The 12,620-nt window shown below is 45.3% G+C and overlaps 1 protein-coding gene across 5 annotated transcripts in view; it reads left to right on the top strand.

The window, feature by feature from the left end:
• Positions 1-12,620, top strand: part of ilf3b (interleukin enhancer binding factor 3b) — a 45,168-nt gene that overhangs the window by 4,020 nt on the left and 28,528 nt on the right. For all 5 annotated transcript variants that reach the window (XM_035996536.1, XM_031295134.2, XM_031295135.2 and 2 more), the window contains exons 3-9: positions 801-1,024; positions 2,511-2,685; positions 3,898-4,045; positions 6,537-6,628; positions 10,204-10,299; positions 11,991-12,102; positions 12,198-12,295. In XM_035996536.1, coding sequence (XP_035852429.1) covers positions 801-1,024; positions 2,511-2,685; positions 3,898-4,045; positions 6,537-6,628; positions 10,204-10,299; positions 11,991-12,102; positions 12,198-12,295 — 945 coding nt within the window. The remainder of the gene's footprint in view (positions 1-800; positions 1,025-2,510; positions 2,686-3,897; positions 4,046-6,536; positions 6,629-10,203; positions 10,300-11,990; positions 12,103-12,197; positions 12,296-12,620) is intronic.

Here is a 12,620-nt window from a genome sequence, read left to right as displayed (position 1 = left end):
TCTGTCTCTGTGTGTGTCTCTGTGTGTGTGTGTCTCTCTGTGTGTGTGTGTGTCTCTCTGTGTGTGTGTCTTTGTGTGTGTGTGTGTGTCTCTCTCTGTCTCTGTGTGTGTGTGTCTCTGTGTGTCTCTCTCTCTCTGTGTGTCTCTCTCTCTCTGTGTGTCTCTGTGTGTGTGTGTGTGTGTGTGTGTGTGTGTGTGTGTGTCTGTCTCTGTGTGTGTCTCTGTGTGTGTGTGTCTCTCTGTGTGTGTGTGTGTCTCTCTGTGTGTGTGTCTCTCTGTGTGTGTCTCTCTCTGTCTCTGTGTGTGTGTGTCTCTGTCTCTGTGTGTGTGTCTCTGTGTGTGTGTCTCTCTGTGTGTGTGTCTCTGTCTCTGTGTGTGTGTGTCTCTGTCTCTGTGTGTGTGTCTCTGTGTGTGTGTCTCTCTGTGTGTGTGTCTCTCTGTGTGTGTGTCTTTGTGTGTGTGTGTGTCTCTCTCTGTCTCTGTGTGTGTGTGTGTCTCTGTCTCTGTGTGTGTGTGTGTCTCTGTCTCTGTGTGTGTGTCTCTGTGTGTGTGTCTCTGTGTGTGTGTGTGTCTCTCTCTCTGTGTGTGTGTGTGTGTCTGTCTGTCTCTGTGTGTGTGTGTGTGTGTCTCTGTGTGTGTCTTTGTGTGTACCATAACAGTTTACATTAATATCACAATTTAGTTTTCTGTTTAACGTGTTTGTTCGTATCCGTTATAAATTGGTCTTTGCTAACCCCGTCGCAGCACGAGCCTCTTTGGTACTACTTCCTTATTAATGATGTTGTGTCTTCTCGCCCTAGCCTCCTCCGATGCGCCACCGCTCCATGCGCGTCTTCATGAACGACGACCGCCATGTCATGGCCAAACACTCGGTCATCTACCCAACTCAAGAGGAACTGGAAAACGTACAGAACATGGTGTCCCACACAGAGCGGGCCCTCAAGGCTGTCTCTGACTGGCTAGATAAGCAGGAGAAGGGAACCTCCAAGTCTGACTCTGATAGCGCAGAGACGGATAAGGAAAGGTAAGGAGATCTCAGGCAACTTATTCCTCTTGCTCAGTTTGTAGAAAAGGAGTCCGTAAGTAGGGCTGGATGACCCAAAATCCTTTTTTTTTTATTAAATATGAATCTATTTTGAATCGGTAGAGCTTGAATCGTGATTCGAATATCAATCGATTTTTTTGCACACCACTAGCATCCGGTATACTTGCCACAGCCGTACCTGTTGCGCGCCAATGTGACGTCATAGGAGCGCCGTAACTATTGGAGTTAAAGCTACAGTGCGTAGTTTCTGTCTCCCCCTTGAGGAATTCTAAGTAATGACAACAACACTGTTGGCGCGTCCACATGATACAAGCCTTCCGTGACTGCTGCCGGTCGGGACACAGAGACACTGATACAGATATACAGAAATATGATTCATAACAATTATAGCTGTTGGCAAAAAGGAAAAATTAACAAGACTTTCATCCAGGAAACTGGCGCTCGTCGTTCGCCTCCTGCACACTGGCTGCGTGGCGTGAGCGTGGTGTTTCTGTGGCGTGTCAGCTGCGTGGCGTTTTCTATGTCTTTACACCAGAAAGGTGTCTGACGCGGCGCTGCTGCTGCTAGCCTTGTCTGTACACATGGATGTTTCCCATGAACATAAACATAAATATATACTGATCCGATTACAGCAAAGACAACGTCGGCAGTATTTACGGCTAAATAGGCTCCAGAATATTTCCTTCTGTATTGACAGGTGCAATATTTGAAAATCGATGATAATTTATTTTTTAAATGACATTTATATCTGCATTTATGTCAAAACCTCGAGACTTCAACATGTCATTTATTAATAATATTAATATAAACATCTTCGTATTCTATGTTGCCTGGAAACGCTTCCAACACGCTTGCGCGTCGCGTGAAAAATAGGCGTCGGTTCTATTTCTAGCATGCACGCGTTTTCGGTGCAGCTCGAGCCGCGCTTGAGAGGTGCGTGTCACTCAGGCAGTGTGCACGCTCTAACCTGTTACCATGGGAGCTGAAATAAAAACGGACACGCCACAGCTGACACGCTCACGCAGCCAGTGTGCTGGAGGCCTTAACGTGACTGTTGTCGCCGCATCGGCACTAAACCTAACTGCAACTGCCGCTGAAACGACGGGACCTCACGGAGATCGGTAACCGGCTCCCAGTTGTTGGCTAAACTTACTACTTCGGTGTCATCCTTACTTAAGCCAAACTGGACTGGATGGGGCGGAGTCACGTGACTACACATGCAGTAGTATGTTTTCAGGGAGAAGTACATGAACACACAGAGTGAGAAAAGTATTAACTTTTTTTTTTTTTTTAAGGATTTAAAAAAATAAATGGAATAACCGACATAGGAAAAGAGATTCTGAATTTCGTTTTCAATTAATCGTCCAGCCCTATCGGTAAGAAATATTGTAATTCCTCTTCTCTAACCACGGTTCACTTGTCTTTCCTGTGCTTCCTCTGTGGATCTTCTTTTTCTTTTTGACAGTGAGCACAGAGATCAGGCCACCCGATCTCTGCGTGGCGTAATGAGGGTGGGCCTGGTTGCCAAGGGCCTGCTCCTGAAGGGGGACCTGGACCTGGAGCTGGTGCTCCTCTGTAAGGAAAAGCCTACCATCAATCTGCTGAAGAAAGTGTCTGAAAACCTTGTTACGCAGCTCAAGGTGAGAACATGACTCGGCTAATTCAGTGCACCGGTCAGCGTTAATACCAGCGGAAACACTTCCTTTGTCATGTCTTTAAAAGACTTGTGCCGTTTGGCGATTGGATCCTACAGCAACAATTGAAGGGAAGCCGATAATAACCATCTGCGGACAAAAGACGCACTGGCGATTACTCAAAAAGCAATATTACAAAATTTAATTTTAGACATTTACTATTTTGTTAAAGTGCTCATGTTATGCTTTTTTGCTTTCCCCTTTCCTGTGTCGGGTTACATATCTTTTTTGTGCACGTTATAGCACGCACACACACACATACACACACACACATACATATATATATATATATATATATATATATATATATATATACACATACACACACACACACACACACACACACAAAGTGAAAAAGCCCAAAGTCCACCCCAAAGGGACTTACCATCTCCAACAGAAAACACTGTTCACAAACAGCTCTACTGTAGTCCAGCCTTTACTTCAGAGACAACCGTGGTCACTTTGGAACACACGTTATAATGCTCGCCTAGCTGCTAGCATGGCACGCCCTCATACTCTGCTTCTGACTGGCTAGTAGTCCTTACCTAGGTACTGTCAGGGCACGCCCTCATACTCTGCTTCTGACTGGCTAGTAGTCCTTACCTAGGTACTGTCAGGGCCCTCATACTCTGCGTCTGATTGGCTAGTAGTCCTTACCTAGGTACTGCACATGTGCGACTCCCAACAAAGATGGAACAGAAGTGACAGCAGCTGTTGTGTGTCTGCCCTATTTCTGATACCGTGGTGGCAGAAATTTTACCGTGGCGGGCCGCCGCGGTAATATCAACATAGAGGAAACACTGTTGATCTTTGATTACAAACCTGCTGCCTGTCTGCCGTGGATCTGACACCTGATGGGCTATGCTTCTTTCGGACAGTCACCCAGCCCCCCCCACCCTAGCTTCCCAGCTGCTGCTGCCAGGGGACAGCAACCAGAAATGAGGCACTATGCTACCTACGCACGTCTGCCAAGCAAGGAGGAGGACAGACTAGCCTGTTTCTTTTCCTGTTTTGTGTCATGATGTTTTAATATTGTCTGATTTTTAATGTTGTAAACTGCTGATCAGATTGCCTATCGGCTATCTCGAGTAAGCACGATTTGTAAATGGAGGCGCTCTAACGCCCAAGCCTAATCTCAAACACTTTGCTCTTTCCCAGACGATAACAGAAGACAAGTATGTGGTGACGCAGCACATCCGCGAGGCCAGCATAGTCATCAAGAACGCCAAGGAGCCCCCTCTCACCCTCACCATTCACCTGACTTCCCCTTTGGTCCGTGAGGAGATCGAGAGGGCTGCTTCCGGAGGTAAGCCTGTACCCGAGGGCCTCAGTGTCTCTTTGAGGGCCGCCCTTCCTCCAGCAGGGAGGCCAGGCTGGCAAACCAGGCTAGATAGATATTGTTTATTGGGCCTTCAATGGAGCTAGGGGACAAGATTGCACCGTCACATAACGAAACTGTGCTATGCTTATAGCTCTCTAGACTCTCTCGTAGTTCCATGTGATGTAATTGTACATTTTTGATGGCCCAATATACAGTATAGGGCAGGTAGTTTACTGACTGCAGCTGAAGACATGGCTTTCTCTTCTCCCCTTTTTAATGATCAAGCTCACCAACGAAATGAAGGCTTACTGAGAATTTAACCAAAAGAGAGACCACTTTGTTTGCATGTGTTTTATCATTGATGATGAACGGTTTGCATTGCAGCAAAAATGAGTAGCAAAACATGGTGAAACTGCCCTCGGTTGTTAGACCCAACAGTCTGATGTTCGTTAGCAGGGAAGGCTCGAGGTTACAGATAACGACAAGGGACACTTGGTTCTTCATGTACGTCCAACCACAAAATCCATCGGGCTCAGCCACAGCTGTTAGGTAGTCATAGTGCAAGGCATCATGAAATTTGTATATAATCACGATGCTTAACTACAAGAACAATGTAAGATTTCCATTCTTTTTAAAAGCACCTAACCGTAGTAAGGATCTCAGTTTTAGCAGGTGTTGAACCTTGACCTTACCTGTAGCCCCGTGCGAACAGTGATGCCCAGTTTGGGTTTTTATTTTTATTTTCTTAAGCCATCAGTTTTGCTGCAGTGTGGACTTGTTTTGATACCCACTTTTTGTGCATCTGATAACTTCTGCCTGTGGTTCCAATTCTGATTCTCTCTGTCAAGCCTTCTAGTTTGTCAATTTTTTAGGGACGCTGGACCTTTGACCAACTGGCCGCTCTCTGTCTCGGAAGGGGCAAAGTGCAGTGTACCCAGTATATAGGGCAAAGGGGAGGGGCTCTACCTCCCGTTACCGTCTGGAGAAAAAAGCAGACCTTTTTTAAGCACTGAAAGTTGAAGTAACTATAGAGACACAACCTCCCATTTTGATACAACAAATTAGCCCTTAACAAAAAAAAAAAAAAAAAGGATTAAGACCGGGAGTTTTAACCCACTTCACAATACGGTCGTTCTGATGGGTTTTAAATTGGGATGCTAATTTAATTCAGAGGGTTTTTTTCTGACCGATAGCTGACCCTCGTTAAATGACCATTAACCGTTAACCGACAAGCAGGCAACGAAGTCCCAGTTCACCCGTCCAGGACACACAGACGTACTTTTCATTATGTCACGTGGACAGCTGCAGACTTGTACCGTTCGCACAGCCACAAAGTTCTGTGCATTGTTGCGGACACTTGCAAACACTTTCCTGGAACCGCTTGCACGACTGACACATGTCTGAGCCTTTCGAGGTTGCCTTGCAGCTGTGTGTCTGCCTGGCATACTCTGTGTGAAGGGCGGCTGATTTTAATATAGTGGCATGTGTCCTGAAGCGCTCCGCTGTCAGGCATCCAGCAGAAAAAAAAAGATTTAAAACGCAACTTGCTTGGGCAAAATTAGCACTAGCAAGTACCAGTTAAAACATAGATTGTATAGCCTATTTCATCATGCAAAAAGTATTTTTTAATAGCTTTTTTGTTTTTAATATTGTTTTTACTTTACTGTAGGGCTGCAACTAACGATTGTTTTCATAGTCGATTAATCTGTTGAATATTTTCTCGATTAATCGACTAGTTGTTCAGTCTCTCACCGATCCAAAAATTTGGATCGGTGTTTCCCAAAAAGCCCAATATGACGTCCTCAAATGTCTTGTTTTGTCCACAACTCAAAGATATTCAGTTTACTGTCACAGAGGAGAGAAGAAACTAGAAATTATTCACATTTAACAAGCTGGAATCAGAATTTTTTACTTTTGTCTTAAAAAATGACTCAAACCGACTAATCGATTATCAAAATAGTTGGCGATTAATTTAAAAGTTGACAACTAATTGATTAATCTTTGCAGCTCTACTTTACTGTTCAACTGATTCTTGAACGTTTGACGGTCGTGGCCGGGTTGGCTCAGTGGTGGAGCAGGCGCACATTTACTGAGAGGTTTATACCTCGACGCAGAGGTCCAGGGTTGGAGTCCGACCGGTTATGATTTCCTGCATATCTTCCCCTCGCTCTCCCCTTTCTCACCTAGCTGTCCTGTCAAATTAAAGGCGGAAAAGCCCAAAAAATTATTTAGTTTGTCGGTTAAGCGGTTAATCATTAACATCCCTAGTTGTAAGTCTAATCATTGTGTGCGGGGACGTGCAAAACTATTTTTTCTGGGAGGTTGAGAGCGTTTTGTGGTTCTGCAGTGGAGGGGTCCCCCTCCCCTTCCCCCTCCTGCCTGTGGTTTGGGAAGGCTGCCTGTGTTCCCCCTGGCCGGCTGACAGAACTCCCCTTGGTCAAACTGTACCTTGTCTTCTTATTCCACCTGCCAATAGAATCGCTTTCAGTCAACGATCCCCCGGATGTTCTGGACAGGCAGAAATGCCTAACTGCCTTGGCGTCTCTCCGCCACGCTAAGTGGTTCCAGGTTTGGATCTTGTCTTTATTTGTCTCTAAAACAGAAGTAGTTTTGAGTTTGGTTTTATGCTGTTTGTTCTTTTTGTCTTTTTTTATTTGGGCGTTATTTCATGTTTTTTCCTCTTTTTTTTATTTTGAAGTGTACTTCCTATAGTAATACTCAATGATCTTGATGTTTGTTTCTTAGGAAACCTTTGTCATTACACTTTTTTGTAGAGTTGCTTTGCTCACTTAACAGGTTCCACCGCAGTGCTATTTTTATTTTTTTATGCTGCTTTTTAGTCCCCGAGTTCCTTAGTCTTCCTTCACAGCTTCTTAACTCAATCAGCATTATATCTGGGACTAACACGACAAAATGTATCCAGGTGCAATATTTCTATGATGTCAGTGTTGGTGTGAGTTGTTGTTTTCACATTACTGTACGTACACACCGCCGCTGACTAGATAGATACATACATACACGCATACATACACGCATACATACACGCATACATACACGCATACATACACGCATACATACACACATACATACACACATACATACACACACACACACACATACCCGTGTGTCCAGCAGCTCACACATTCCCATACACCACACAGTTCCCCATAATTAATAACTAAATAAATACAATTAGGGCTGTCAGCATTAACGCATTAATTGTGATAAGGGTCGAGCATAACGTGTTTATTTTTTTTTTATCGCATGCCGCCATTTATTAATTTATTTTACACTTCACTCAGCTTTGCATCGTGCCTAACAGGCTACTATTTTGACCCTTTGCCGCACCTTTACTTCTCATCAAGCTGCCATACTTCCTCCTAATGCATCCTGCTGCTGCAGGCTGCAGCAGGATGGAGAAACACAGCAGCAACGCAATCTGAATGGAGCTTTTTATTTTCCAAAACTCCCAGACGGCTCGTAGACAAGTTGAAAGCCATATGCACGTTGTGTAAAGCCGAATTAAAATCTCACCGAAGCACGTCAAGCTTGAGCTACCACCTACGAGCTAAGCATAGCACAGTTAACGTGACTCAGGTTGATGCTAGCGGGCTCAGGTAAAGCACTATTTTGGAGAGTGCTAGTTGCCGACCTGTTGATGAAACCAAATCCAAAAAAATGAGTACAGCTCTTGCAAAATGGGTGGCAGCTAACTGCAGACCTGTCAGCATCGTAAGTCGCGGGTCTTAAAGACGTACTACGGTTGGCATGTTCTGAGTTGTGCAATAATGACGGATTCACACATTTCTCTTTTTGTTTACAGTAAATAAATAAATTATAAACTTGACTTAAAGATTTGCATTTGTTTATTAAGTAACTTTCCTTGCATTCATTTGATTCCCAGTCAAGAAACTGTCAAGAATTGCTTTCCATTGTTAATATGTACTTACAGTTCTGAAATGCAAAATAATAGAATTTTAATTTACCTATAGAAATTCAACGATTAATCGCGATTAAGAAATGTATCGTTTGACAGCCCTAAATACAATGCAAATGCATACACAAGAGAGTTAAAAACAGGATAAGAGCAGCATGATTATAACTAGTGCACACAGCCCAGTTGTCATCTGGTATATTTGGGGTGGGTGGGGGTGGTCCTAAACCTCTCTGTCCTACAGTGCAGCGAGAGCAGTCGCTCACTGTAACTGCTCCTCTGTCCAGCCAGGACGTTGTAGAGGGGGGTGGTTGTCATTACCCGTTGTGGCGTACAGTTTGTTACATGCACGCCCCTCTAGCTGCAAAGAAGCTCTGGCCGCCCTGTCAAGGACGCTTGTCAAAAAGTACGGCGACGCTTTGGCCATTCTGACGTGACAGGACATTCACATCAAGCAAGGAAGACTAGCATACGTACTTACAGGATAATGTAATGTTTTCATGCTAATCCAATGTGTTTGTAGCTTGAAACAAGCTAGCGCGGACCGCTGATTAGCTTACAACGCTAGTATTCAGGGCACTAGTAGAGTAAAAACAGATCGCTATTTACACCACTAAAAAGGCTCAAAATATCACCAAACTTCAACGGTAGCATAATGAGGGTCTCTACATGTTAACAGAAGGATTGAGAACTTTGTAAGTGTACAGACAGTGTAGAAAGACGGTAGCGTTCTCGTATACAGGCGGCCGCCGTCTTGGGAGCTACTGTCTTTCTAAACTATCTTTTTAATAAACTGTCTGAACACTTACAAAGTTCTCAATGCTTCGGTTAACATGTAGAGACCCTCATTATGCTACCGGTGAAGTGTGGTGATATTTTGAGCCTTTTTAGTGGTATAATAAGCGATTTGTTTTTACTTTCCCTGTGCCCCGAATGCTAGCGTTGGAAGCTAATCAGCGGGCCGCGCTAGCTTGTTTCAAGCTACAAACACAATCAATTAGCATGAAAACATGTCCCAGAGAGACATGCATCACACACTTCACCAACTCTCGGAGACACCAACTATCCCAGCTATTTTATCCCATGCCTCATTTTTCTTTTTTTTTTTTTTGTAACTGGTCCCTTTACGCAAACAAAGTCGCATCATAAATGATAGGGAACCCAGCAACGGCCATGATGAGCTTTTCCTCCTTTTTCTCAGAATTAATGTTCTGGTAGGAACCAAAGTTTACATCCTATGTTCTCTTGGATCAGCCGGCGCGAAGGACGTCTATGTTCCGATTGGTTGCTGGTCGTTTGCCTGCTGAACAGCGCCATAGCTCATTACCATAAAGTTGACTAAACTTCAACTTTCTGTTTGACGTTCTGGTCGCTCAACGCGCCCCAAAATGCTGGGGCGATGTTGACGGATTTTCCGCTCCTTGCAGCTGAGAGAAGCCGGCTTCCATTGAAAATGAATGACTTCCTGTAGCTTAGAAGCTCAAGTTGGCTGCGGTGTGCACGTACAGTTATTATGCAAGCTACTGCTGCTCCAATCTGTAGTTTTTAAGAGGAATGTGTTTTTGTAATGAACCATGTCGATGATAACTCATTATAGTTATGTGGCGTGTCATCTTCGGCTTTCACACTTTATCAAACTAGTGCTCCATCTCTACGGCTTTTTGAGTAGTGCAGAATGTGGCCTCAACTTTTCCTACTCTTTGGCTTTTCTGTCACTCTGTGTGCCACGAGATCACCAGGAATATTGCACCTTGAGTTAAGTTCTTTTTCACTGACTTAACCATCCCTCCTTTCAATGACGGCACACACAAGCACACCCTTTTTTAAATACTTCACATCGTTGTCACATTAAAACAAGTTATCAAGTTTCAATGTGGCTTTCTTCACACGATTCCTCCTGGACTTAATTCAAAAGCATGAAACAAATGTCTGTCTGATAACTACACCACCAAATCCCGTTGGAGATTGACTTTGATCATAGGTAGGGTCTTCAAAACAAAGTGATAGAAACATTAATACCTCCCAATATTTTCTGACATTTCCATAATGACAAAGCTAAGCTGTTGTAGTCTGTGTGGCTTCATTTTGATTTCCTTTCAGTTATTTGGATGTGTATTTTTGCTTTAGGCCTCACATAGTCTTCCTCTTTGACTAAGGCTGCTTGTCCTCCTCGTGCCCCTTCCTCCCCCCTCCCTGCTTGTGTCTCCAGGCTAGAGCTAACGGGCTGCGCTCCTGTGTCATCGTCATCCGGATCCTAAGGGACCTCTGCGCTCGCGTCCCCACATGGGCCTCGCTTCGTGGCTGGGTGAGTGAAAGCTTCCTCTTTACCAGGGTTTAACAGTAAAGGCAAAATGTCTGTCAGGGTTTCCGCTGGGTCTTAAAGGAACACGCCGACAGAGTTAAGGCCGTCACACACCGACCAGACGGCCGTCACACACCGACCAGACGGCCGTCACACACCCACCAGACGGCCGTCACACACCGACCAGACGGCCGTCACACACCGACCAGACGGCCGTCACACACACACCGACCAGACGGCCGTCACACACACCGACCAGGCGGCCGTCACACACCCACCAGACGGCCGTCACACACACACCGACCAGACGGCCGTCACACACCCACCAGACGGCCGTCACACACCCCGACCAGGCGGCCGTCACACACACCGACCAGACGGCCGTCACACACACCGACCAGACGGCCGTCACACACACCGACCAGACGGCCGTCACACACACCGACCAGACGGCCGTCACACACACCGACCAGGCGGCCGTCACACACACCGACCAGGCGGCCGTCACACACACCGACCAGACGGCCGTCACACACACCGACCAGACGGCCGTCACACACACCGACCAGACGGCCGACCGTCGGCAGTAAAGCCAGTGTGACTGATCAGTCTCCCCGAGTTGGTCCAAAAAGTTCCTCAGAACACCGAAGAGACGAGACGTAATACGTCTCCATAACAGCAGGCGGCGCTAATCTGTATTGTCGCCCAAAAAATGAAAACCGGCAGCTGATTGGACGAACGCGTCACGTGAGTCTGGTTTCTCCAGAAATTCACAGCCAGACTGTCATGGCGGCTCGTTCAGAATACGATCTCATATTGGACTAAAATAGTTCACCGAAACGTGTTTCTGAAAACATTGTAAGAGAGAAATAGGCCGTGCAGTTGCTGAATCTGTCTTCATTTCAGATCAACAAAGGTCAGTTTAAAAGATTTTTTTTTTTAAAAGACAACCCTGGTACCTTGACCTGCTTTATTATCCAAACTGACATGGAAATCTCACCGTTACAGTATGGGACCTTTTTAAAGATCTTGCTCAAAATCCCAAAGCTTTCTTTATTGACATTAACATTTCTCCTCTGATAAAGCTTTGGCTGCCTGAAACAAAAAACATGCCGCCATCATAGTGTCCAGAGATCCTGAAGCAGTGACCTAAAATCTGTTAGTGGCCAAAGCTTAAAAATAGCATCCTTAAACCAAGCGTCTCTCTCCCTCCCTTTCTCTCGCTCTCTCTGTCTCTCTCCCTTTCTCTCGCTCTCTCTGTCTCTCTCCCTCTCTCTGTCTCTCTCTCTCTCTCTCTCTCTCTCTCTCTCTCTGTGTCTCTCTCTCTGTCTCTCTCTGTCTCTCTCTGTCTCTCTCTGTCTCTCTCTCTCTCTCTCTCTCTGTCTCTCTCTCTGTCTCTCTGTCTCTCTCTCTGTCTCTCTGTCTCTCTCTCTGTCTCTCTGTCTCTCTCTCTGTCTCTCTGTCTCTCTGTCTCTGTGTCTCTCTCTCTCTCTCTCTCTCTCTCTCTCTCTCTCTCTCTGTCTCTCTCTCTCTGTCTCCCTCTCTCTGTCTCTCTCTCTCTCTGTCTCTCTCTCTCTGTCTCTCTCTCTCTCTCTCTGTCTGTGTCTCTCTCTCTCTCTCTGTCTGTGTCTCTCTCTCTCTCTCTCTCTCTCTCTCTCTCTCTCTCTCTCTCTTCCCCCCCCACCTCCATGCAGCCACTGGAGCTGATCTGTGAGAAAGCCATTGGCACAGGGAACCGGCCCATGGGGGCAGGAGAAGCTCTGCGGAGAGTGTTAGAGTGTCTGGCTTCAGGAATCCTCATGCCAGGTGTGTATGTGCTGTCTCTTCTGCAAATTATATTTGAGTTTTAATTGCACTTTTTCAGTTCAAATGTTAAGCCATGTCATTTCTTTGCGCTGTAGATTGTGCTGGGATCTCTGATCCGTGTGAGAAGGAACCCACAGATGCCATCGGTCACTTGGACCACCAGCAGAGAGAAGACATCACAGCGAGCGCACAAGTGAGTGAGAGACAATCGTTTGTGTGCAATGAATCCAATTATTTTGCACATTACTTTTTGCAAGTAAACTCTCATTTTGTCTCGTGTTCTGAATGACGAATACACTTTTGCTTCCTCCCGAAGGCTAAACTCACTCAGCCAACATTTGAATATAATTTTTTTATATTATTTATTTTAAGGGGAATTCAAAAAGTTTAAACGCGAGAAGTATTGAGGGAAATTTCACTGTTCAAGGTGTTTTCACTGTTGATTTGTGTCACTGTTTTTTAGATTATTACTGACAGGACAGCTGGAAAATTAAAGGGGAGAAAGAGGAGGGGAATGA

Source organism: Sander lucioperca, chromosome 21 (assembly GCF_008315115.2).
Source record: "Sander lucioperca isolate FBNREF2018 chromosome 21, SLUC_FBN_1.2, whole genome shotgun sequence".
Taxonomy (NCBI): domain Eukaryota; kingdom Metazoa; phylum Chordata; class Actinopteri; order Perciformes; family Percidae; genus Sander; species Sander lucioperca.
The sequence above is the reverse complement of the archived record's forward strand: the minus strand, read 5'-3'. Positions and strand labels throughout refer to the sequence as shown.